This window comes from Heteronotia binoei, chromosome 18 (assembly GCF_032191835.1).
Source record: "Heteronotia binoei isolate CCM8104 ecotype False Entrance Well chromosome 18, APGP_CSIRO_Hbin_v1, whole genome shotgun sequence".
NCBI classification, from domain to species: domain Eukaryota; kingdom Metazoa; phylum Chordata; class Lepidosauria; order Squamata; family Gekkonidae; genus Heteronotia; species Heteronotia binoei.
In genome coordinates, this window is record NC_083240.1 from 38,476,761 (window position 1) to 38,504,249 (window position 27,489).

At 46.5% G+C, this 27,489-nt stretch overlaps 1 protein-coding gene across 1 annotated transcript in view; it reads left to right on the forward strand.

Moving 5' to 3' along the window:
* ULK2 (unc-51 like autophagy activating kinase 2) overlaps positions 1-27,489 on the forward strand; it is a 98,540-nt gene that overhangs the window by 13,769 nt on the left and 57,282 nt on the right. Inside the window, exons 4-10 of the mRNA XM_060259003.1 lie at positions 14,772-14,804; positions 16,338-16,374; positions 19,005-19,178; positions 20,995-21,068; positions 23,273-23,374; positions 24,705-24,763; positions 25,563-25,645. Coding sequence (XP_060114986.1) covers positions 14,772-14,804; positions 16,338-16,374; positions 19,005-19,178; positions 20,995-21,068; positions 23,273-23,374; positions 24,705-24,763; positions 25,563-25,645 — 562 coding nt within the window. The remainder of the gene's footprint in view (positions 1-14,771; positions 14,805-16,337; positions 16,375-19,004; positions 19,179-20,994; positions 21,069-23,272; positions 23,375-24,704; positions 24,764-25,562; positions 25,646-27,489) is intronic.

Sequence of the window (27,489 nt, forward strand, 5' to 3'; positions counted from 1 at the left end):
GAGAGGATATATGCATGTCATCCGTTTTGGGTGTATCGCATGGGTGTTCAGGATGAAATGTAAAACTTGGCAGGATGTCGGAATTCCATTGAGGCAGTTGATCTGTGTGAAATATGTGTGAAAGAGCGTGGCAGTGAACAAAAATAAGGATAGCATTTCTTTTCCCGTCTGCACTTACGAAACACCAGGTCTGCATCGTTAACAAGACTGTATTATTTTATATGACTTGAAGAACAGGATGTCTGTGTCTGGACTGGCTAGCTTGGCCTGTCTTTGTTTTAATTTGTTTTTAGAGAATGAATTGTCACCCACCCCCTGGGTGGGCCACCTTCAGAGCAAAGTTCCCTCTAAGCTGCATAGTCTTGCGAGCTGCATAGTCTTGTGAGCAAAAATTCTACTTTGTGAGCGACTGGCATTAAAGTTGTGAGCTCCTGCATAAATTTGTATGCTCTGGGGTCATCCTTCCTGAGCTAAGACAAAAAGGTGTGAGCTGGAGGCTAAAAATCTGTGAGCTAGCTCACGCTAACTCAGCTTAGAGAAAGCTTCAGAGAAAGCATGGGATGGAGAAAGTAGAGAAAGAAGTACTTTTCTCCCTTTCCCACAATACAAGAACTCGTGGCATTCAATGAAATTGCTGAGCACGCGGGTTAGAATGGATAAAAAGAAGTCTTCATCCAAAGGGTGATTAACATGTGGAATTCACTGCCACAGGAAGTGGTGGCGGCTACAAGCATATTAGCCAGCTTCAAGATGGGACTGGATAAAAATATGGAGCAGAGGTCCATCAGTGGCTATTAGACACAGCATATTGTTGGAACTGTCTGGGGCAGTGATGCTCTGTATTCCGGGTGCTTGGGGTGGGGCAAAGTGGAAGGGCTTCTAGCCCCACTTGTGAACCTCTAGCCCCACTTGTGAACCTCCTGATGGCACTTGGTTGTTTTTTTCGGCCACTGTGTGACACCCAGTGTTGGGACTGGATGGGCCATTGGCCTGATCCAACATGGCTTCTCTTATGTTCTTATGGGTGGTGGGAGAGGCCAGCAGAAGTACTTCTTCTTATGGAATGCACTGCCTTGGAACACAGTGAGGGCCACTAGCACTGATGGTTTTAAAGGGGTTTAAGCAAATTCATGGAGGGCTGGTCCATCCGTGGCCATTAACCGTGATGATTGCATGGGACCTTTGTAGGCCAGTTTCAGGGCAGAGTGGCCATTGTGTTATGAAGCCTGTTTTGGGGACACCAGTGAAGCTACATCAGTTGTCCTCATTCCACCCTTTTTCTGTCTTCCATTTTTATTCTGTCTTCGGAGGAGCTCAGTGTGGCGTGCGTGATTCTCACTTCTCTCATTTTCCCCTCACAACAGTCCTTGGAGGGAGGTTAGGTAGACCTTGAAGCCAGTAGAGCTTGTAGTTTGGAATGCAGTTTGTGGCACAGCATCAGACTGCTTTTCTTTCGCTTCCCTGGTGGAAGCTGTAGTTGGCAAACTGAACTTTCGGCAGCCTGAAGCACAAAATGCCTCTCCCTCCCTGATGTGAGTTCTTTGACAGATCCATTAACTTTGCACTGAAAGAGCTCATTGTTTTTGGGTCAGAGCCTCTGTTGGAAAAGCTGATAAGCAGATAAAATGCAGGTGGGGGTGTTGAATGTTGGCAAATGATTCTTTTCGCTCAGAGCGGTAAGCCTGTTTTATGGGGATGGAGCATTTATCAAGCAACCGCTGATCATATTTTGGCAATTTCAGATGGAACTGATTTCTGCATAGGAGTGCTTTGTAGAATTAGCTTTGGATACAAAAAAAAGTGAGAGTGGTTAGGATTGAGTGACCTTTATGGGCCAATCTTCAGGCAGGTTGGGTAGGAGATCCTAATTAGTTCTTGCTGGAAAACCAGGAGGTACCTGAATAATTCGGTGCAGTTGTGATCTTTCTCTAGGGCAGGGGTGTCAAACATGTGGCCTCGGGGCCAAATCAGGCCCCTGGAGGGTTCCTATCAGACCTGCAGGTAAGCCTGCTTTCATCTCTCTCTCTCTTGATTAATTCTGTGTCTCAGCTTGCTTTGCCAGGCTTGCTCAGTTGCACAGGAGCTACAGAGCAAAGCCTCTATTTTCTCCATTGGCTGAGGCTCCTTTCTTGGAGAGGAAGGGGAGCTTGCTTTGCCAGGCTCTCTCAATCACACAGCAGAGCTACCGAGCCAAGCCTCTTTTCTATTGGTGAGGCTCCACCCCCTCTTCATGCCCTGGGGAGGGAGGGAAAGAGCCAGAGCTTCCTTCGCCCAGTTCCCTCGATCACATAGGAGAGATACAAAATCTTTAATTGTGTTTGTCTGTGTCCTTTATAAAGTTTACATCTCCACTATCTGGAATTATATTAAATGACACACATGACCTGGCCCAATGAGGTCTTATTTATGTCAGATCCGGGCCGCATAACTAATGAATTTAACACCCTTTCTGTTGGGAATTGTTCCACAAGTTGCAAATGTTACCCGGGATCATCCTCCAGCTCAGGGGTCCCCAGTGTGGTGCCTGCAGATGTCAACCCCTCTTGCCGCCTGCCAACTGTTTTTTTAGAAGAAGATGATGATATTGGATTTATATCCCGTCCTATACTCTGAATCTCAAAGTCTCAGAGCGGTCACAGTCTCCTCTACCTTCTTCCCACAACAGACACCCTGTGAGGTGGGTGGGATTGAGAGAGCTTTTACAGCAGCTGCCCTTTCAAGGACAACTCCTGCGAGAGCTACGGCTGACCCAAGGCCATTCCAGCAGGTGCAAATGGAGGAGTGGGGAATCCAACCCGGTTCTCCCAGATAAGCGTCTGCACACTTAATCACTGCACCAAACTGGCTCTCAACTCTCCAGACTGGCGTTAAAGAGTGAGCAGGCCCAGGTGAGCTTTTTGTCTGGCAAAGCTTCTGATTGGCCGGTGGAGATCTGATTGTGCAGATTTTTTTTTAAAACATCGCTGCGGCAGCAGTTGCCACCACAGCACAGAGATCTTCCCTGTGTGACTGAAGGCAAGCTAGGCAGCCGTTTTGTGTCTGGCACCGTCCCTTGCAACAAAAAAAAGTCAACAGAGCAGGAAAGTTAGAGAACCGACGAAAAAACCAAATAGCGTCCCAAATGATTAGTAAACAAATACTTTTAATAAAGGAAAAGAACATAATGAATCTTGCACGACTCACATGATTTTTTTTTGGTTTGTTATGTGATTTTCCTTCATTATCACAACAGCATTTGTTTTCTGATTGTTTGGGAAGCTATTTGGTTTTTTCCATCGGCTCTGTCTCTTGGGCAGGCATTTTGTCGCTGTGCCAACCGGACTGTCAGAATTCCAAGGAAAGGAAAGGAGAGGTCCCCTGTGCAAGCACCAGTCGTTTCCGACTCAGGGGTGACGTTGCTCAGAATTCTAAAGGTGCTCACCAATTCAAAGGTTGCGGACTCCTGTTCCAGCCCAGTAGTTAATAACGGATGCCTGCAGGCCGGAGGGTGCCTGAAGCCAACCAGAAACTGGTCGATTCGTCCAGTGGCACCCCCCCTGCCCCGTTTCCTTCACCCTTAAGCTCTACTTTTGGAGGGGAGAAGACAGGCAAGCAGCCATCCAGTTCTAGATGTGACTTGACGAGCATCAGCTGCTTCGGGTGATAAAGCAAAGAGAGGCTCTGCCTACTGCTGACCAGTGTTGCCATCGAACTGATGAATGGTCGCCCCACCAAGAAGCTTGAGCTGTAAGAGCAAAAAGGTAGCTGGTTCTATAGCAGGGGTGGCCAAACTCTGGCTCGGGAGCCACATGTGGCTCTTTCACACATATTGCGTGGCTCTCGAAGCCCCCACTGCTCCACTGGCTGGTTTGAAGGAGGAGATTTAAATCACTTTTCCAAGCCAAGTCAGCCTGTGGCTTGGAGAATGCATTTAAAGTAGCTTTCTTTCCACTTCTCCCCCTCCCCCCATCTAGTTTCCTTCCTTCCTTCCTTCCTTCCTTCCTTCCTTCCTTCCTTCCTTCCTTCCTTCCTTCCTTCCTTCCTTCCTTCCTTCCTTCCTTCCTTCCTTCCTTCCTTCCTTCCTTCCTTCCTTCCTTCCTTCCTTCCTTCCTTCCTTCCTTCCTTCCATCTTTGCAGATCTCAGACATCTGACATTTATGCTATGTGGCTCTTACATTAAGCATGTTTGGCCATCCGTTTATAGTTTCAATCCCTAGATGTTTATTGTAGCGTCATAGAGTCCGCTTGTATATTTCAGTAATATACACACAAACACAATTTGAGGGGCTTGTTTCCTCTTATCCAACCATAGAAGTTCGACGCATCGGCATGCATTGGCTGCTCTCGGTGCAAAAAACCAGGAAAATGCTTATTCATCTGGACACATTCCTCCATTGGTGGGCAGAAAACAGACAGGTTGCTCGGTAGTCAAATGCTGAAGCAGGACCAATAATTGCTGCTGAATTCCATAAAGGTGGCTACACGAGGCTTTTGTACATTGGAGGTGACATTCGTCGTTGGAGTCAGGATCCATCTGTTCTTATCCAAGATTCCTTTAACTGAAGAGGCTGAGGGTTGCACCTGGCAACTTCTGCACGCAGAGCATGTGTTCTACCATTGAGCCATGGCTGCTCCCCAGAACAGAAGGTATCCAGCGGTTCCCAATCGGGGGGGGGGGGGGGGGCAGGGACCCCTGGTGGGTTACAGAGTTATTGCAAGAGGTCTCTGACTCCATAAGTATTGTCATTTTGATCTTTTTTGTCAATATGTATTTTCCCAGTCAGTGGATACTAATAGTTCAACTGTAGTTACGTGCAGGTGCATGAACTTTTTTCATGTTAAAAAGGGCCGTCATACTTGAAAAGGTTGGGAACCACTGGTACAACCAACATACTGTGCTGTGTTATATGATCTTAGGTTATTGGTCTGTGTTGCCCAGAAATGCAACAGCTGTCTAGAGCTTCATACAGACCTAGGCTTCATTTATTGCATCTATACCCTGCTTTTCTCCCCAAACAGGGACCCGGAAGCAGCTTACATTGTTTTGCTTGCCTCCATTTTGCCATCACAAGAACCCTCCGAGCTAGATTAAGCTGAGAGGGTGTAGCTGCCCAAAGTCACCCCCAAGCTTCTATGACAGAGTGGGGATTCTAACCTGGGTTTTCCAAATCCTAGTCAGACACTGCCATACTGGCTGGTGGGTGGTGAGAACATGCTCTATCAATGAGTCAGCGGGCCCTTCCCATTATATAAAGCTGGCTTAAAAGTTTCAGACTGTTATTCCATTTAGCTTGGCATTGACTTGGCACTATTTCTCTGGGGTTTGGGGCAGAGAAGGGACTTCCTGAGGTTCTTTAAGTAGAGCTTGAGCCTGGAGTCTTCTGTGTGCTCCTTATTGCTCTTCTGAACTGTAGCTGTGGCACACAGCAGAACAAAGAGATGGTTCAAGCAGTCTTAATAAAATGCTAGTTTCTTGATGCATTTTTGAGTGTTTTTCCTCAGGGTAAGCATAAATGAAGAAATCCAATAACAGAAGCTGTGTAGTACCTTTTATTAAGAGATCCCAAAATAACAACAGACGGTGCCAGCTTTATAAGTTCTTCAGGTGGCTTCATCAGGTTAAATGTTAAAAAGCAAGGGTGGTGGTATTTAGACCATGGTTACGATACCTCTTTGCATAATACGAGGCTTTGCTAATTTCAGTGGCCCTTGTATCATCATGGTTTTAAAGAATCACCTTACCTCTCTCCTCTTTTTTCTTCTCTTAAAACCCAGCTTGAGAGTTCTGGAGAACGTGGAACACTTGCGAAGCATGTTGTTTTCAGTTGGTTTTAATCAGAGGTATTACACGGCTTCTGTTTTTGGATTTTGTTTAGGATTAAGGCAGCTGTCTCTTTCCAGGCTAATAAATGAACTGTGTCACCTGTTGCGTGACTCTTAAGTTCTGTACAGGCCTCCTGCATGCAGTGAACAGCGCTTTGCCCATTTGTCCGGTGTCTGAGGTTGACTCCATCGCTGGACTTCCACTGGAACCTGACAAGCTAGTGATCAACCCACTCGACAACTGACCTGCACTCCCTGGGAGTGCCAGTAAGCCAAAGGCCTCTCACGGCGACCCAGTGCCTGGATGCTCAGCCTTCCCTGGGTGGAGGTGGCTGAGTCTAGAGAGGCCTGAGTGGATGCCAGAGGCTGACAGTGGACTGGCACATCAACAGAAGACAGAGGGGGATGGAAGAGGTCAGGGTGGCTGCTGGCTTCCCCAGGGGCTCCAACACAGGTGCTGGGAGGACTCTGCAAGATGTTGCAGCCAGGGCCCAGCTACAGAGCACTGATACTTGCCAAGGCAGAGATCCTGCCACGCCAACTCCTTCCAGAGAGCAATCGTGGGCACTCCAGCTCGGGACCTTTCTACAGGCAGGGTGGACCCGACATCTGCTGAGAGTAGGGTTGTGGGATGGGACTAGGAAGGAAGCTTCTGGGGAGGCTAGCCAATAGCAGTGAGCTTGACCCTCTGGGCCAATGGGAGGAAGGGACAAAGGAATCGAGAGGGTGGTGGGAGGTTCAGAAGGGGACTCCAAACGAAAAGCCGGGGATGATGACAAGCGACCTGGTGATTGCAAGCTACCTGACTATGATCCTCCAGTGAGAGAAGGAGGAACAGAGTGAGACAAACCTTTTTCCCCTCCATCTGAGGCTTCTGGAGCATCCTCCTCCTCACCTCAGCACCACAGCCAAAGGCAGCGTGGCACTTGGGGTCCAATCTGAGTGTGACATCCAGCACCATCGAGAATACAAGTAAGAGCAGGCTAGCTGCCTGCTGTTAGCGACCTCTGGGCAGTGTGCTTGGGTTCACACAGAGCAGCAGGCTAGGTCCACAGGTTTACCTAGGTGCCCTTCTGGAATAGTTTATGCACTAGAACACAGATGCACATTGCAGAGGATCCCTGTCGCTGGATGCGCACTCAGTTCACCAGGAGGCATACGGCCAGGCCTTGCAGTTGCTCAGCATGAACAGTGTGTGCCGTTAGAACAGCGGTGGTATCCTCAACCCTGCACAGGGATTCCAGGGCAGACGCTGGGGGAGGTGGGTTCTGTGAAGCCGCGACATCTCAGAACCCCAAGGTTATGCTAGAGTTTAAACTTCATGCTGCTTATTGACTACCAGATACAGGTTTCCTACTAACCTGATGTAAACATAGACCAGGGGTGGCCAAACTTGCTTAGCATAAGAGCCACATAGAATAAACGGCAGATGTTTGAGAGCCACAAGCTTAAGTTTATTGGATTTATATCCCACCCTCCCTGCCGAAGCAGGCTCAGGGCGGCTCACAACATGTAAAAACAGAACAGTTCACATTACATTATTAAACCCATTAAAACAGTTAAAACATTCTGGTGCTAATATCAGTTGATACTATTTGACACTACAATGTTTACAAAGCGGTTGTGATGACAACCCTCATCTACGGCTCCGAATCGTGGGTTTTATACCGTCATCACCTGCGACTCCTTGAGCGCTTTCATCAGCGCTGCCTTCGCACCATCCTCAACATCCACTGGAGTGACTTTGTGACCAACACTGAAGTTCTCAAGCGGGCGGAGGTTACCAGCATCGAGGCACTGCTGTTGAAGACGCAGCTGCGCTGGGCAGGGCATATTTCTAGGATGGAAAACCACCGCCTTCCCAAGATTGCCCTGTATGGCGAACTCTCCACCGGCCATCGAAATAGAGGGGCACCAAAGAAGAGGTACAAGGACTCCTTGAAGAAATCCCTTGGCACCTGTCGCGTCAACCATCACCAGTGGTCTGACCTAGCCTCAGATCGCAAAGCATGGAGGCACACCATCCACCAGGCTGTTTCTTCTTTTGAGAACGCACACATAGCTGGTCTTGAGGACAAAAGGAGATTGAGGAAGAATCGCACTGCTACAGTACCAACCCTAAATCAGACTTTTCCCTGCAGCCACTGTGGCCGGACCTGCCTGTCCCGCATTGGTCTTGTCAGCCACCGGCGAGCTTGCAGCAGACGTGGACTATTGCACCCTTCTTAAATCTTCGTTCGCGAAGCCAAGCCGAGAGAGAGAAAACAGTTAAAACATTCTGGTGCTAATATCAGTTGATACTATTTGACACTACGAGACATGAAGATCAGATGCTTGAGTGCTGCAAGATAGGAAGGAAGGAAAGGTGGAAAGAAAACAAATAGATGGGGGAAGAGAGGTGGAAAGAAAGCAACTTTAAATGCCTTTTCCAAGCTAGCTGATGGGCGGTGGGCTTCAAAAAGCCACCTAATATGCTTGAAAGAGCCACATGTGGACTCCCAAGCCACAGTTTGGCAGCCCCTGGTATAGACCTTTGGGAAGAGTGGATGGGGAGAGGGATGGAAAGCAGGGGAGTGTCTGTGCAGAAAGATCCTTTGTGCTTCCGGAGATCAATTTTTGTAGATTGTTTTGGCCCTCCATTTAGAGCCTCCTGTTTTTAAAGAGTGTAGTGCTGACTAAAGTCTGCATAGTCAAAGCGATGGCATTCCCAGTAGTAATGTATGGCTGTAAGAGTTGGACCATAAGGAAGGCCAAGCACAGAAGAATAGATGCTTTTGAGCTGTGGTGCTGGAGAAGAATCTTGAGAGTACTTTGGCCTGCAAGAAGATCAAATCAGTTGGTCCTAAGGGAAATCAACCCTGACTGTTCCCTGGAAGGTCAGATTCTGAAGCTGAAGCTCAAATACTTTGGCCACCAAATGAGAAAGGAGCACTCACTGGAGAAGACCCTGATGCTGGGAAAGACAGAAGGCAAAAGAAGAAGGGGATGGCAAAAGATGACATGGCTGGAAAGCGTTACTAATGTAACTAACACAAATTTGAGCAAACTTCAGAGGATGGTGGAAGACAGGAGGGCCTGGCGTGACTTTGTCCATGGGATCGCAAAGAGTCGGGCTCAACTGGGCGACTGAACAACAACGAGTACTGATTTAAACAGTGAATGGATGTGGCTTTAAAACAGAGGCTCTCCTTACAGATTCCTCTTTAAAACTTGCTTCCCCTCCAGGCAAACCATGCATACGCCCACACAGACACAGCTGTGCCTGTGGTGCGGAAGACACAGTTTGCAGTGAAGTGCTGTAGTCCTTGAGTATCCTAAATAGTTTGTCTTTGGAGAACTGTTACAAAGGATTCAGTTAGATGGGGGAAAGAGATACTGAGAAAGCGCTACTAAGCGAGCCTCTGTTGTCATAAAACATTTAATCATTAGGGTAAGTACAGTTCCAGTGAGGAATCCACATGCCTTTCAGAGGTAAATGGAGTGTTCTTTTGGTTAAAAGCCCTGTAATTTACTGCTGGGGAGGGCACTGGACTGGTGGCAGTTTGTACGGGCTCTGTCTGCTCTTGGCCGTTAATCATCAGCCCAGTTAGTGGGAGTTGGCCTTCCAGCTGCTAAAAAGAGCCGATTTCCTAGAAGTTTCCCTCCTTTGGAACAAGCCTTGCAAAGCAAACATCTCTAATATTTTGACGGTTGGACCTGAACAGCACCTCATTGAGTGCACTTCTGCGTAGCTGAGAAGGGACAGGTTTTTGGCATTACAAACAAACAAAAGCTTCTACTGTTTTCTCAGGCTAAGTGCAAACTTATCCTTGAGTTGCACCAACCGGATGATAATAAGATTGCCACTAAGTGCCCTGTGTAAGTGTAACTCTGTGTGTTAAGTGGTGCAGTGGTATCTGTCTGTTACAACTTTCCACAGTTTTGCTGTTATTTCTGTGGCGGTGTATGAGTTTAGCAGTTGGGGTCAGCCCAGTCATGCTCCTGTCCCCCTGGCATCACAAAGTTAGAACCACTGTCTTCCTTCAGATATCAAGCCAAACATGACATGGTTTTTACGGCACAAATAAGGATTGTGCGAGAGAACACACCAGGGAAAAAATTAAAAGGGCATATTTCCTTGCCGATAGTCCTTGCTGATAGTACGGCTCAGGTGGGCTTTGGACACAAATGGCCACCAGAAACTTCAGTTCTACACCTGCACTAAAGGTGCCTGACACAGGTAAGCAAAAACCAGTGGAAGTTGGCCTCAGAGCAGGGTTTCTGCCCCATACAGCAAAAACACAGATGCATATGTAGAGGATAGTCATAGCCACAGAGTATTTCTCCCCATATATGCTCAGTCCCTTTGGGGAATGTATACTGGTTTAACAGCCCTACCCTTACTTCACATAGGCAGAAAGGGTGCAGCCCTTAATGCACCTGATCTGCATGCAGTGGTGACAGCAAGGAAAGTGCAACCATTGCTTTTATAGATGGACTGCTAGCATCGCTGTAGCTCTCATAACTCTAGGGCTGACTTTCCTGACTTCTCTTTCTGTGGCCATCCAAGAGCTCTGAGTGCATGGAGTGGAACAAAGAAATGGGAGAGACCAGGCTGTTGTCAGTATTTTTACCTTTGAGTAACTTAACCTGTGTCTGTAGGCATCAAGACCTCTTGAGAATAACCGGAGGATGCAGAATCGAACAGCGGGGGACCCAAAACAATTACACGGGCCTCCTCTTCTCCATTTTATTCCCACAGCGAAAGGAGGACATATCCCACCCATAGCTCCACACAGGCCAGAAGAAGCAAAAATCGCTGCAGCCCTGACCACTGCAAAGCCAGCTCTTCCTCTGGGTTACTTTATCTTTCCAGTGAGGCTGATAGGTACCACTGCACCTATTGCGTTGCTACTTATCTCAGTAGTGCTGTGATGGACAGCACTGTACCTTTGTCTCTGCTTCCTGTGGCTTTCTCCTTGACAGGGTTGTGTGTAAATAAAAATCTCATTCCTTGCAGTGTTCTCAGGACTCTACTACTGATACTGTCCAATTTTTAAAAACCCAGTTTGGCTGCTTCCTGCAATGACTAACCAACACCCCCTGCTTTCCTGCCGCCGTCTTCATCATGGAGGAACTTGTAACGGGAGAGTGATCTGTGGGGTCTGCTCCACCAGGGCTAGGAGCCCACCTTTTGCCCACATGGGTGTCCCTAGAGGGGTGGTCACCTTCAGCTTCCTGTTGATGACTGCCGTCTGGGTACTGCTAGTGGGATAAGCCAAACAGTTAAGGTGTATGAAAGTTGGGACTGGGTGTAATGCCTGCTGGAGAGAAATGGCCAGCTGGTGCTTGCAGTTGATGTGCTTAGCATTGGTGCCACGGCAGGGGTCAAACCGTTCTCTTTCTGGTTGTGAGTGAGGGTCCTGACTACTCTAAATGGCCCTCCTTCCTCTCTCACCTGGCAAAGGTTGTGTGTTTTGGGCCGCCAGGGGCTTTGGATGCTGTAGAAATTATGGCTGCAGGTAATGGATTGTGTCACTCGCTGCACTTGGCGAGCCCACAGTCGTTTCCCACAGCTATGCGCTTTGTATACTGGAGTGGTGTCGTTGGGTGATACTGTCATGGCATTCCTGCCATTGCTGTGTTTTGATGTAAGAGCTGTTGATTAGTACCATGGTGACTGCTGAGTGACAGCGCCGTTTCCAGGGAGTTTGCGTGAACACTCATGGTTGATTTGGGAGATCTTGTATACTGACATCACTGTGTATTTGCTGCTGTGAAGTAGGAGAGGATCCTGACCCCATTTTCCTAGCGTGACCTTTGGTGTAGCAGCAACCCTCTCTACTGGCCCATGATAGAAGAAGACTGCAGATTTATACCCCGCCCTTCTCTCTGAATCAGAGTCTCAGAGCAGCTTACAATCTCCTTTATCTTTTTTCCGCACAACAGACACCCTGTGAGGTGGGTGGGGCTGGAGAGGGCTCTCACGGCAGCTGCCCTTTCAAGTACAACCTCTGCCAGAGCTATGGCTGACCCAAGGGCATTCCAGCAGCTGCAAGTGGAGGAGTGGGGAATCAAACCCAGATAAGATTCCGCACACCTAACCACTACACCAAACTGGCTCTCTCATCCTGCTACTACCCTAGCTACTTCTGTCAAAAAGCATTTGGGTTTATAAAACTACTTAAGTCAGAGACCTCAGTAGAAACGCTGAAGGGTTTTGATTTCCCTTAGAAGCCCATCAGGAATGAGAATTACCCAGAACTCTCACAGGAGTTGTATATATTTGATCAGATTACTTGTGATTATTGGGGGGTTTTTTTCCTCTTAGGGAAGTGGTTTGTTCGTAGACAGTGTGCATTTGCAGGTCACTTTTCCAGTAAATATCTCAAAGCTGTAAAACTGATTTAAAGTATGCCTTGTTTATAAGGTTAGGAAGCAGGATTGGATTTCCAATGGAAGTTGTATTTGTCATGGTGTGTGTGTGTGGGGGGGGGGGTACCCTGTCAACCATGGTGCAGTTTAGAGGTACTGTCCACTTTTTTTCAGTTCAAAAATTCCTGCTCCACTTTGTTTGTTTCTTGGCCAGATTCAACCTCTGACTCTGTTTCGTGATGTTTTCTGCTTCCCTGTGCCATAATAGTCCTGTTAAATGTATATAATTTTAAATGTGTTTTTGTAAATTGTGTATAAGTGGCAAATGTTCCATCACATGTGCAAGATCTGCCGCTGCCTTTGCTCAGCCTTTACAAGGGTGGCCCCTGACAGTTTGACTGAGAATGTTCGGAAAGGCGTGGGCCCTTTAAAAGGCCGCGGGTAGGCCTAGCGGTTTAGTTCATGGTGAAAACGGGACTTGAAATCTGATGGGAACTGAACTCTTCATATGCCTTGTTTTCACCAGCTGCACCTCTAGCAGGCCCTCGCTTTCTCTGTGCAGAAAATCTACTGGCATGTGGTCTGTTGATTTCTCTCTCCCCCTGCTTCTCTCCCCCTTTGGGAAGCAAAGGTCACCATTTGGTTTCTAAAAGGCTACAAGCCCGTACACAGTTGGAGCTTTGTCCTTGGGAGGCTTCATTCCCTCCTACCAAGCCCCAGTCTGAATTCCAGACAAGTCAGGAGAGGTCAAGCACACTGGGAGGATCTCGGCTGTGTTGTTGTATCAGATTTCTTCTGGGCCAGGATCCGTCCACGTCAGGAGCACAGCACTGCCAGCCTTTTGCTGGGCAGCTGGTTTCCGGAATTTGCAGGGAGCTTGAATTTAACTCTCTTTGCCCATCTGACTGTGCTGCTGGTCCTTCCAGATTTCTTCTAGGACTTTGGCAGCTTCAGTGTGTATTTTGGGGGGGGGGGGTGCCTTCTCTGACCTTGAGCTGCCCAAGGGACGGGGACCTCTGGCTGTGCCACAAGTGACTTTCCTTCAAGAGGCATTTTGCTTCGGCCACTGTTTTGAATTCCTGGGATGCTAAGGCTCAAGGCCCAAGGTTTGCCAAGTGGATTTCATTCTCTCCAGTCTACCAGCTTCACCTTGCTTTGCAAAAATTCTCCAGATGTTTTTCACATCTCTGATCTCCAGAGAGCCAGTGTGGTGCATTGGTTAAGAGAGGGATACTCTAATCTGGAGAGCTGGGGCGGTGGGGGGGGGGTTGATTCCCCTCTGCTCCACATGCAGCCTGCTGGGTGACCTTGAGCCTGTCACTGTTCTTTCAGAGCTCTCTCAGCCCCACCTATCTCACAAGGTGTCTGTTGGGAGAGGAAGGGAAGGCAATTGGAAGCCGCTTTGAGACTCTGTAAAGTGGGATATAAAAACCAACTCTTCCTCCTCCTCTGCAGTTTTGGCTAGATAGCTGTAAAAGAAAAAGTACCTCAAAAGGCATGCAAAAGAAACTGGTTGTTTCTGAGAAAGGTGCTTTCTGAGAAAGGTGCAAAATACATCATGGGTAGAGGTTGAGGAGAAACTAAACCCTGGGAAGGCACCAGATTTTTTATTACATTAAATGTTTATACAGCTCCTCAGTGAAAGAACCAACAACATATAAGTTTAAAATCACAGTCTTCTTAATAGTAAAAAAATGAGCATTGAAATTCCTGAGCTGACAAGATTAAAATACAACCAGCAAGAGAATCTTAAAGGACAGAGCAGTGGTACTATTAAAAAACTAGAGTAAAGGCAAAGCCTGTAAAACAGGGAGGGGTGAAGAACCGGGTCCTCCTTCCAGAAGATGTGCAGCGTCGATAAGAGGAGGTTACATCTTTGCTTGAGTGTAGCCCAGGATGCTGCTGTAAAGTGCTTCCCTCACCTTTTCTGCTCTGCAGGTGGCACAGATGGTCAGGGAGGGAGCTGCCAAGGTTCAGCAGACTTTTTAACACATGATTGTGCAGCAGTAGAATTCGAGGGTGTGCTATTGCTTTAATTAAAGAAAACTAACTCAAAATGACAACTGGTTTTTAAAGGAAATGCCCAGATTCCCAACTTTGCACAAATAAATCTTAGGTCAGACTTCACACCAGTTGGTGGTCTGTGCTTCCAGATGTGTATAGTACAGCAAGGGAAGTCATGGTGTCCAGGTACTTGTCTGCCATTTATTCCCCATCCTCTGAGTGAGCACTTGGCTTTATCGCTTCACTCCCATCTTTATGTTGTAGCAGCCTCTGTGTGCAGAACACTGGCTGTAACTACGACTTGTTTAGCTAGCCGTTGTGTCATGTCATATCACAAACCATGACATATAAGCTACTTCAGACATAGATTCTAGGCCTGATCTGCTAGCCAGTTTCAAGCCATGGTTTGTCAATTCAGACATCATACCTAACCACAGTTTACTGTGCTTTCTTGTGATCTCAGAATTGAACTAGTGTGTGGCTTGTTCATTTTTTAAAGGTTTGGTTTTATGCAAGAGTAAAATATTGCACTTGGGTTAGAATTTGTTACCTGGAGGATCCTTTCTTCCACCCTCTTTAATGAACTTTTCTTCTCTGCTTTTCTATTCCAGGAGATGCCCAACTCTGTCTTCCTGGTAATGGAGGTGCGTATTCGTTTTTCCTCTTGTACTGAATTTGGATAAAATTCTGTTTTCATCCTATGCATTTGTCACAATTTTATCCTGGCCTTTCTGTAAGGATTCCCCTCTTCTCTGTTTTATCCTCCCAGAAACCCTGCAGGGGTAGTTCATGCTAAGATAGAGCCAAAGATCATCTGGTGTAGCGGTTAGAGTATTTGGCTGGGGGAGGGTGCTGGGTTCTGAACTCAATGGGTAACTTGGACCAGTCACTCATTCCATCAACCAGGCTGTTGTAAAGATAAAAATGGAGGAAGGGAGACCCCCATGAAGGCCATTAAGTAAATTGGAGGGAGAAGGGCAGGGTAAAAGGAAAGTAGAGTATAACAAATGGTCCTCAAATCCTATACCAGCGTTGGCCAAACTGCAGCTCAGGAGCCACATGTGGCTCTTTCACACATATTGTGTGGCTCTCAAAGCCCCCACTACCCCATCGGCCAGCTTGGAGAAGGCATTTGTCTCTTTAAATCACTTCTCCAGGCCAAGCCAGATGTGGAGGCTTGGAGAGTGCATTTAAAGTTAAAAGTTGCTTTCTTTCCACCTCTCTCCCCCAGCTTTCCCCTCTCCCTTCCTTCCCTCCGGCTCTCAAACATCTGCCATTCCTGTCTTGTGGCTCTCAAACATCTGACACTTCTTCTATGTGGCTCTTCGGTTCAGCAAGTTGGCCACCACTGCCCTGTACAAATGTATTGACGGCTGGAGGTGCTGTTGGAAACATGTAATAATACGCCCTCCTCTTTGCCCCAGTCATTAAGTAAATCTGTTCTCTGAAGTCCACATTTTAAAATTTGAACAGATTGTATTTATGCACACGTTTCACATGTTCGTCGTGCGCACACAATACTTCACAATGTGTTATTTCTTGGTTATCTTTCTCCTCTGTCAATGGAAAGGAAAGAGTGAGGAGATTTAACAGGCTTAGTAGTGCAGAAAAGAGTATCAGAACTGGATGATCATGACAAGAGTGAGGCCTGGAAATCTCAGGGGCTCCTGTCTACTTTCCACCAGCGGAGCTCAGAAGTTTCCACTTCTATGGAAAATCATAGTACTTTGTCTTTGGGTTCCAAACAACAAACTGTTAATAGTGTTCTCTTCCAAGCCAGAATTACACCATGTTTAGATCTCTGGTTTCAAGGCAGAAGAACAAGGTGTATTTTTTGGTTTGCACATAATCACAAAAAGGTTTCTTCCCCCCCCCTCAAAGAAAAATGTTCAAAATTCAGTCTGTACATCCTGCACAAGACTGAAAATTTTCAAGACTCACTCTTGTTACAGCCAGCCATATTTGGCTGTTGCAAGTGGCATCAAAAGGTGCATTTGTAAGCAAGAGGGGAGGTGAGAGGGAGACCACATGAGCCAAAGGGATGCTTGTGACATTAATTGTGGTTAGGGGGATGGAGGGTGGAGAGCCCAACCTGGGCCTTTTGACAAGCAGGGTAAAGAATTCAGACATCATCAGCACATGTCTTGATTAGCCCTCTTCTTTTCTCTCTTGGACAGTATTGCAACGGTGGTGACTTGGCAGATTACTTGCAAGGTAATAGATTGCTTTGGATGCTTTCTTAATTGTTTGAAAAGTGTTTGGTGCTGTGATTCTGCTTTTGTTCCCATTTATGACTTGGTGGGACTATTTCTGTTAAGATTCTGCTTGTCTCGAAGGATTTTTAAAACTTGCAAGTGAGCTAAAATACGGAATACAATAAAAAGATATATTTCCTGGTTCTTTTCAGCCATGCGAGTCCCCTCCCCACAGGCCAGCTGAATGAGCAGTACTTCTTAAAAAATAAGAGTATTGGGGGGAGGGTGTTGTAGAATTGAGCCTGCAGGATACATTACTTGTTTAGATGGGTCCCTACTGTTTGTTTGTTTTTTTGCTCCCCAGGGAATTGTTGTAAACCTTTCCTGATTGATCTGAAGTGTGATGAAAAGATCTTGTGGAATCTGGAGGGAGCAATTCCTCTACTGGGGCTTGGGCATTTGATAACAAGCTCAGAGGGTGGGGGGGAAGAATCATGGGCCATTTATAATCCAGCTAATTTGGAATTTTGAACAGCGCCTCACAGATTGCAGGGAAGCAGAACTTACGATTTTGCCTTTGCAAAGTGCATGATGCATTTCCCCTCAGAACTGAGTGCAAAACGGTTCTTCCTCCCCACCCCCCCTTGGCATTTGTAAAGGGCACATGATGTCTAAGAGTAACAAGGCTGCTTGTGGGAAGGCTGCAGGGGTGGGGAGCAGCTGCTGTTGTCGGTGGGAGTCCCATGCGGAGAGAGATGACTCTTTGCTACAGCCTGAGGTTTCTCATTTCTCCAAATGAGGTCTGTGGGGGGGTGGGAACAAAGGCATAATAAGCACTGCGTGGGATTCGGGGAGGGGAAGCTCTGCGTGGGCCTTGAAGGAAGGTCCATTGCGCTCCCACCCGGCAGGACCCCTGCATCGAGAACAAGCCTGTGTCCAGCATCAGGGACAGAGGGCAGATGTTGTGGGTTGTGGGTGAGTAGAGCATTTAACTTTCCCATCGGAGAGAATGTCAATCATTAACCCATCTGGGAGAAAGAAAACTGGTGTACTCTGAGGACACCCGCTCTCTGCCCCAATAACTTCTAACGCTGAGAATTGAGCCACGCTCTTTATATCCCGTCCAGGTTCAGTTTTGTTTTGTTTTGCATCATTTGAAGTCCTCCTTTTCTCTGGAAGGCTCAAGGTGGATATTGTCTTTTTAGGTCTCACCTGTGTATGGTAGAACCAAGTTTTATATAAGGCGTAATCCAGCCACTTTGAGCCCCATTGCTCTTGGTGGAAGAGAGACATCTGCTGTCTTCTCCCACTGAAATTAGAGGGATCTTAGAAATACTGAACATTGCCTGGATAGTGATTTGGGGGGTGTAAGGGTCAGGGCCAGTTTAAATGCTACATTCCCACAAGAGACAGTTAGGGTAGAGTGCTTCTGCGTGGCTTCTTCCATATGGAGTCCTTTCTTCTTTGGAGCTCTTGTTGCTGTTCCAAATGTGGAGGTGTTAACAGTAGCAGTAGAACCATGTATGTACGTACCTGTTTCCCTTCCCTCTCCTTTTCCCAGCTCACTGTGGCTGCCGTGTCTCTCTTCCCCCAAGCACCAGAAGGCTTTTTTGGGCTGCTTAAAAAATTGGTAACCAACATTTCATTGTAACGCATCCAGGGCCGTAGCCAGGATTTTACAAGTCAGGGGGGCTTTTTAAAAAGTCAGGGAGCACCCTTTCCCATCCACTGCAGGGCTTGCTACTTCTCAGAAGCTTTCTGGGGTAGGGGCAAAAGCTGGTGGCTTTGATTGTGGTCAAGTTGAGGCAGCCAACCTTAAAACGTTGGAGTGAAGAAGGAACTGCACCTTGCGTGCAAGTAGAGGGGTCCTTCCACCTCCCTCTCCACCACTCCAGTGCTTTACAGCCAGCAGCTCCATCCATCCCCCTATCTCCTGCCCATTCCATATGCCTCCCTCCTCTCCACCTGTTGCTTTTGCTGTTGCGCCGCACTGTGCCCTGCTCAGCTCTCCTTGCTCTGACTGCCACTGATGACACTTCACTTGGCTCAGCCACAGCAAAAAGAAAATGAAAAAAAGCAGACCGCGTGCTGGAGGCTCCCTGGAAGTCAGGGGCCCTGCCTGGAAGCCAGGGGGCAGTGCCCCCACAGCCCCCCCCTATGGCTACAGGCCTGAACGCATTATAAATGATCACAGCAGTTCTTTTTTTGGTGTGCTTTTTAAAGTAAGCAAGCCTCTACTCATTTTGTTGCGAAGGTATAAGGGAAAATGTGCACAAACGGCATGCACATTTCCCCATATAACTTCACAACAAAAAAGGAATAGAGACCTTACAAAAACAAAACCTGGGAACTAATGAATTGTTACCAATTATAATGTTGTTGTGTTGTAACAGAGTGTCATTACTGGTTTTATAAAAGTTGGGTGGGTGGGAAATGGCACTGATGTGAGCAGGACCTGAAGCAATATCCACCTTCCCATCCACATGGAAGACAGAAATATGTATTTAACTGTTCCCATTACAGCCTGCGGTGAAAGAAGGGAGCTCACAAGTCTGTTTGTTTGAACCAGCTGGTGGTTTCACTTTGTTTGCGGTGTGCTTGGGAACTCCAAAAGAGCCCCCCCCATTTTTTTTTCTTTTCCCTGCTCAGCAAAGGGAACCCTGAGTGAGGACACCATCCGGGTGTTCCTCCAGCAGATCGCCGCTGCCATGCGCATCCTCCACAGCAAAGGGATCATTCACAGGGACCTCAAGCCGCAGAATATCCTGCTGTCGTACACGAACCGCAGGAAGTCAAGCATCAGCAGCATCCGTGTCAAGATAGGTGAGTGGGAGTGTGGGTGTGTGCACTTCAGCACAGCTGGTTTGGCAGAACTGACCGCTCAGCTGACCTGAAAACCCATTTTGAGCTGTAAAGTTGTGGCTGTTCTGCACGCCTAATTACTTCTGTGGCATAATTTGCACAAAGTGTACACGCATACAGCGGCTGCACACTCTGGTCTGCTGCCGTCCATAATAGTGTTTAGGCATACGTTTAAAAGTGTAAAGCCAGGTATGTGAGCCATGCATGCTTATTGAAGGGCTGTGATTGGCTGCAGCTCTCGGCTGTTTGTCTGCTAGCCCAGATTTTGCTTCCTGGCTAGCCTGTAAAATGGCTTCACAGATCTCTTTCATTCCTGGCATGATTTGAACAAGGTAGGCGGGGCTTATTCCAGCCTTCTGGACCCCCCATTTAGGTGCTGATGGGAATTCTTTCCTGCTGACCCCAAGCCGTGTGAGGTTCAGCTGGGCAGTGGTGGAAGAGCAGTTTGTACAAGTGATGGCTGGAATCTCTGTTGGGGTAGTGTTGGGTGTTCCCTTTGTTTCCTGTTTCATTGCACAGCGTGCTGGCTTTCACTGACAAAGCTGCATCTCTTTTTTTTTTTTCCTAAGTAGGTTTAGGTTTATTGGATTTATATCCCGCCCTCCCCACCGAAGCAGGCTCAGGGCGGCTCACAGCCAATAAAATCAGAACAATTGTACAGTTAAACAATTTAACAGTGAAAACAGTGAAAACAATCTGGTGCTAATCCTATTTGGTATTAGGTCAGAGCCTCTTTGGGGGGGGGGGGCTCAAAGAAGACACCGCAGTCAAAATGGAAGCCCCCGTGCAATTCTGAGTCAATGTAGCAAAAAGACAAGTGGGAGCAGACATCTTCTAAGCCAGGGGTGGTTAAACTGTGGCTCTTTCGCACACATTGTGTGTCTCTCGAAGGTTGAGACTTACTCTTGAGGAAGTGCACATAGCATCGGGACCTCTGAGTCCTGACCCATAGATAGGCGACTGTTTCCATCATATGTGAAGCAGGGAAAGAAGGGGAAACAGGCAGGCTTGCAAGCTCTTCTCTTCCACCACAGAGATCACACAGACCCCTAGAGTGGGGAAAGAGAGTGCATTAGCCGAGGGAGAAAAGTGTACAAATACCTTGGCTGCGCCCCCGAGTCCAGTATTAAGAGTTTTAATAAAAAGTGTGTGTAGTATTTGTTCAGTGAGGAGCCAGCCCCGTGGCACAGAGGGGTAAAGCTTGCAGTACTGCAGTCCAAGCTCTCTGCTCATGACCTGTTCAATCACGGCAGAAGCTGAGTTCAGGTAGCCGGCTCAAGGCTGACTCAGCCTTCCATCCTTCTGAGGTCGTTAAAATCAGTACCCAGTTTGCTGGTGGGGGGGGGGAGCGTCGATGACTGGGGAAGGCAATGGCAAACCACCCCGTAAAAAGTCTGTTGTGAAAACGTTGTGAAAGCAACATCACCCCAGAGTCGGAAAAGAATGGTGCTTGCACGGGGGACTACCGTTACCTTTTTTTAGTATTTGTTCATGTCTTACGGCTCTCAAACATCTGAAGTTTATTCTTTGTGGCTCTTACATTAAGCAAGTTTGGCCACCCGTGTTCTAAAGCAATCTTTTCTTTTTTTAAAATTTACTTGGTTCATACCCTACCTCTCTTCCCAGTGGGGAGACAAAGCAGCTTACATCATTCTCCTCCCCTCCATTTTATTCTCACAATGGCCCTGCGAGGTAGGCTAGGTTGAGAGTTTTTGGCTTAAGCGTTGTTGGTATTTCCCCCCCTTCACATCACCATTGTATTCTTTTCTCCGATCAGCTGACTTCGGGTTTGCTCGTTATCTGCAGAGCAATATGATGGCTGCCACCCTTTGTGGGTCCCCTATGTATATGGTAAGTGAAGAACTGTAACATTTCCTTTGCTGGTACTGTAATATTGACATCTGCCTTTTACAAGTTGAGGGTCCACAAGGAATCACAGACATGAGGGGGGTTTCCAAACTATTTCCATAAGTTCTTCCCCTCCAGGACTGTTTAAGCTCGCAGAGCCTTGAGCGGACTGATTTCTCAATTGCTTTCCAAATTCTTTGTCTCCTGGAGCATGCGCAGCCCTTACGAGTCTGTTCCGCTTTTTACTTTCCCCCTTATCAGTTTGGTTAATTCACAAAAATGTTTTTTTCTTCCTACCCCTGGTATGTAGAAACCTATTTTGTCCTTAAGTAGGCTTTCTATTCTGTTTTTGTAATTAGCAGAGTATTATTAGAGGCAGTGATCTTGCATGAAACGATGTTAAAACTGGCTGATGTCCATTATCAGTAAACCTTATGACAGTGCTGTACAGTGAGTCAGTGTGACACGGTATTGGAGGCAGGGGGCTGAAACGGAGAGAGCAGTAGCTGCCTGGTAAGAGGTAAGATTTAAACTGGGGATTTTAGGGTTTATAGCTCAGTCTCTTAACAAGTGTACTGCCCTAGCTAGTGAGGTGATTGCATCTTAACCGTATAGTTGTCTGTATAAAGCAGAATCAGCAGGCATAGCTGTAGGAAAGAGCAAGAGTCCAGTAGGAACTTAAAGACTGACAAAATTCATGGTAGGGTCTAAGCGTTCATGAGTCACTGCTCACTTCTTCAGATACAGATAGACTTGGATCCATCTGCCCTATATATAGGAAAATGGAGTGAAATCAGATGGCGAATGGCAATAGCAGGTGAATGACAGTAGCAGATTGGATTAGGTGTGATATGCAGAGGATTGAGGTGTGATTGGATTAGGTGTGTTATGTAGATGTGGAGAAACCAGAATTGGAAATAAGACAGGAAACCTAGCTCTTGATCCAGTACAGGAGGGTGCATTGTTTTGAGCTTCATTATCAGTTGCACTTCAGCAGGCATGGCTGTCAGCTATTTGCATGACACTAGAAGGGAAGAAGGCTTTCTGTTTTTTACAGCTGTGGAAGTTTTAGGCCAGTCATGGTTCCGGTCGGCAGATTTGTAATTGTAGAAGCAGATCTGCAGAGATGGGGGGAGAGCCCTGTTTCAGGAGGCTTACTGGAGCTCTCCCAACCAGCAAGTGTGTTCTTCAAGATGTCTGCTCGGACATGGCATAGAACATAGCTGGGTACATTTGTTCCTTTACCAAGAGGAGCTGAAGTGGAGGGCCAGTTTGGTGCAGTGGTTAAGTGTGCGGACTCTGATCTGGGAGAACCGGGTATGATTCCCCACTCCTCCACTTGCAGCTGCTGGTATGGCCTTGGGTCAGCCATAGTTCTCTTAGGAGTTGTCCTTGAAAGGGCAGCTTCTGGGAGAGCTCTCTCAGCCCCACCCACCTTACAGGGGTGTCTGTTGTGGGGGAAGAAGATGAAGGAGATTGTAAGCCACTCTGAGACTCTTGATTCAGAGAGAAGGGCGGGGTATAAATCTTTGGTCTCCTTGTGGTCTTCTACTCCTCTCAGTAGCCTCTCCAGAACAAAAGCACTGATCGGCCACCCCACCTAGGATGTGGTGCAAGCACCACTACTCAGGGTCCAGGCAGGGGAATGAGGCTGTTTGGGTGCCCCTGTAGGTAGGACTGGAGATTTCTCTTTAAGCTGCTGCTGCTCTTGCCCAGTTTGTGCAGCCACATCTCTGCTCAGGGGAGAGATTCCCCGAGACTGATCCACCCGTTCTGTGTGAATGGGTCTTCAGCATGGCTCGCCGCAAACACGCTCATTGCTTTTGTAGTATTGCTTGATGGATACGTGCTGCAGGTTTGCTGTTTTGTGCAAACAGCAGAAGTGTTTAGAATGGCCTGCAAGAGAAAAAAGAGGCAGTGAGGTGTGTGAGAATTAGCTCCATGTACTTACATATTTCCTATCTCTTCTTTTTCTTTTTTTGCTTACCCAGTGCAAAGCCTCCGTTCCTAAAGTCCACAGTTTAAGAAGTAACTCATCTTAATGGTTTCTGAAGCTTATTCGGTAGAGCTAAGTTACAAGGCACAGTTTCTCCCCCAGGTGTCTTCAAGCTGGGCTGCTGATTCAGTTGTCATAGAGGAAGTGCCTGGCTCTTTTATTAGTATCTGACTGTTCACAAACTCTGCTGTAAATTCTTTGTGCTTTCCAGGCTCCCGAAGTGATTATGTCACAGCATTATGATGCTAAAGCCGACCTGTGGAGTATAGGAACCCTGATCTATCAGTGCCTGGTTGGGAAACCACCTTTCCAGGTATTTCCTGAGAAGCCTCTGTGGGCAGCTTAATTGTTTCCTGTCACATGTGGAATGGAGTGTGAGGGTTATGTCCTCCCCTTCAGCTGAGCATGTCTCAGAAGATGAGGAAGCTTCCTGGTACATCCTCACTGGCTCATTGCAGATGTAACACCAGTTCTCAGCAAACAGTTATTGGCAAATTGGGTGGCAACCATGGAGATGTTTGCTCCTTCTCAACTTCACTGTCTAAAGTGATTTCCTCCTTCCCTGCTATTTGGTAATCATGCTTTTGTATGGTCAATTCTGTACAAATTGTAGTTAATTGCAGGGCTTTTTTTGTAGCAGGAACTCCTTTGCATATTAGACCACACACCCCTGATGTAGCCAGTCCTCCCAAGAGCTTACAGTAGGCCCTGTAATAAGAGCCCTGAGCACAGAACTTATGAACATATGAAGCTGTCTTATACTAAACCAGACCCTCGGTCCATCAAATTCAGTATTGTCTACTCAGACTGGCAGCAGCTCTCCAGGGTCTCAAGCTGAGGTTTTCACGCCTATTTGCCTGGGCCCTTTTTAGTTGGAGATGCCAGGGATTGAACCTGGGACCTTCTGCTTTACCAAGCAGATGCTGTACCACTGAGCCACCATCCCTTCCCTAATGATCCTTCTGCAAGAGCCCTGTAAGCTCTTGGAGGATTGGCTACATCAGGGGTGTGTGGCCTAATATGCAAAGGAGTTCCTGGTACAAAAAAAAGCCCTGGTTAATTGTAAATTAGAGACTGGAACTGTGAGCTTGCAAACCATCGTTACGAGAGCGTCTTATTATCAACTGGTTTGTTCTGGTGTACATGAAGCGTGGAACCCTGTATAGCAGTGGTAAGGAGAAGATGGGTGTAAGAGTAAGGACAGGGAAATGAGCAAGTATCTGGGAATGAGCTTCACCGTTGGCAAACCACGATTGTGAAGTAATCTTGTTTTGGTTAACCATGGTTTGTGTTGCTGCACATGTAACACTGAATGGTGTTTGACACAGGGATCTGGGAAGCGACTAAGTGGAGGGAGGGAAATGTACGTTCTGGACCCAGCCTTGCTTTATTGGAAATCAGAAGGCTCAGTATATAAATACTTCTAAATAAAATGGATGCTGGGAACGGAGAGGTCACTCTGGTTGGGGAAAGAAGGAAGGGGAGTGAATGTAGTGAGGTTAGCAGCCTGTGCTGGGCCCCTCCCTAGAACTGATGGGATGTATTTTTGATAAGTCCCCCCCCCAAAAAAAACGAAAAACAATGCAAATTGTGCTGTGGGGTTAGTGTAATTTTAGCTAATTTTGTTTTTCCCCCTTTAACAGGCCAATAGCCCTCAAGATCTAAGAATGTTTTATGAAAAAAACAGGAATCTGATTCCTAGGTGGGTATATTTTTTTGCAAAGAGTTGTAACATCTCTGGGAATTCAAGAATTTGAACGCCCGTTAAAGTGTGACAGATCATCTTCATTATCTTATGCCTTCTTGGAACTCTTATTTGTTTAAAAGAATAACTACATCTACGGCTTTTATTGGAAACGTTTGATCATAAAACAGTACCTCAAATTTAATCATTTACATTATTTATTAGCCAACTTTCTCACTCATGTCAGAATTACATAATGCAGGTCAGACACAATCAACCAAATGTGGCATTCAGTAAACATTTTTTTGTTGTTCTTGGTGGCTGCAAAATTGCTAGTTCTAGCATTTTAGAAAAAGATAACCCCTTCAATTAAAAAATGGTATCTTAACGGTCTGAGATCTCTCGATCTTGGACAAATCCCACCCCCCAAGCTCAAAATCGTTAACTATTCAATTTACACAGTTGATTTCACAAATAGATGGCTACCTTGTATGAATTTATTGAAAAATCTAATCTGCAAATCCACAAAAAGGCCTTTGAAATGCAGCTGGGTTTATGCAGTAGTCAAATCCAGAATATTTTGCATATATTAGCAAGTACCAAAATTCTGTATGATACGACTGCATAAATGTTCACTGACGAAACTATGCATTCATCTCTGGTTATTGCTATTATTGGTCCTTCCTTCATAATTAATTGACTGTTTATTCATTGTTCTTTATAACACGTTATTGCTTGCTGTTGTTGTTCATAAATATTGCCAATAAATAGGTAGCTTTAAAAATGAAACTAACATTTCCACCTCCTTTGTGTTCAGTATTCCCAGGGAGACGTCCGCTTACTTGGCTGACCTGTTGTTGGGCTTGCTTCAGAGAAACCAGAAAGACAGAATGGACTTTGGTGAGTGAAGCTTTTCCCCCTTGCGTTTGTTCCTTCTTGCTGTCCTGCGTGAACTGGTTAAAATGCACCCTTCAGAATAACAGGGTTATCCAAGGGTGTTGTCCTTTGTACCCCTAGAACAGGGGTGGCCAAACTTGGCTTAATGCAAGTGCCACATAGAATAAAGTCAGATGTTTGAGAGCTGCAAAACATGAATGTCAGATGTTTGAGAGGAGGAAGGATGGAAGGAAAACAGATGTGGGGAGGGAGAGGTGGAAAGAAAGCAACTTTAAATGCATTCTCCAAGCTGACAGGTGGTTTGGCTTGGAGAAGTGATTGAAAGAGAGAATGCCATCTCCTAACCGGCAAACAGGGCAGTGGGGGCTTCGAGAGCCACATAATAGGTGTGAAAGAGCCACAGTTTGGTCACCCCTGTGTTAGAAGCTCATTAATTCACAAATCTTGAGCAGCAGAAGACACTTATTTCTTTTCCTTTTTTTAGATGCAAGGATCAGTTTGTTATCTTTAAAAACTATGTTGGTTCTGCAAAGCCAGCTAGGCGATCCCTATCCCAGAACTAGTTCAAATGGCTAAGTACACATTTTATAATCACCTGGAAGTCTTCTTCAGGCATAGCTGTTTGAAGAAAAATTGTGCAGGGGTGGGAATGGGTAGCATTATACGGCAGGTTAATAACTTCATAAACTTATAGGTTGCCAAGCTGGTAGAGCGAGATACTAAGGTAGGTGACCCCAGGGGCACCTCTCCCTTTTTTTAAAAGAATGGGAGAGAGAAAGATATCAAAATATAGGAACTGCTTTGCTGGGTTGTGATGTGGGTCGATCTAGAAGCGCATAAAAACAAATACGCAGCTAAAATTACTGCCGTGTTACAGCATTTAATGAAATAGCAATTTATAAAGCAATAAATACTGTACATCAAATACAAGTCTCATACATTCAAAATGTGCAACGCTGCACTTCCGTGAAGGACGAGTCGTCGAAAAACCACAGAAAGAAGGCCGATTTTTTTTTCCCATTTGGAATTTTTTAATTGTGCAGTGGACGTAACGATTTACAGTGCAGACATTGTCTTCCAGTGTTAGAGGTTTTTCGACAAGTCGGACTTCACGGAAATGCAGCGTGGCACGTTTTGAATGTGCGAGACTTATATTTGATGTATGGTAGTTATTGCTTTATAAATTGCTATTTCTTTAAATGTTGTAACATGCCCGTAATTTTAACCGTGTATTCGCTTTTATGTGAGTCTCCATATCGGTGCACGGCTTGCTCTCTTTTTTGTGATTTGTGGTGGGTCCATCTAGGCCAGCATTCTCTTCCCAGCAGTGGCCGTACAGAGGACGAAGGCAACGGTGTTTCTTCCCCAGTTACGACGCAGTTTATTACTTTTTAAAAATCTTATCCTTCCTGCAAAAAGCTCAAAGCAATGTATGCAGTTTCCCCCTTCTGCCGTCTGGTCCTTGCAACAACCCTGTGAGATAGGTCGGGTTGAGAGTGTGACTGGCCCAAGATCATTGAGCTGACTTTCATGGCAGAGTGAGGATTTGAACCCTGATCCTAGTCCCTGTGTCGCACCAGCTCTCTCATGAAAGAAACTTGCCCCTATATCTGTGGAGCTCCCCTTTAGTGATCGCATCTAGTAACTGTCAGTAGACCTGCTTTCTGTGCTCTTGTCATACACAAATACAAGAAGAAAGCTGAAAAGTGGAGCCTTCATGTTTTAGAGCAGGGGTGTCGAACTCATTTGTTATGAGGGCTGGATCTGACATAAATGAGACCTTGTTGGGCTGAGCCATGTCAGGCCAGGCTGTCTGCGTACCTATTTAAGATTAGGTAGCGGAGAGA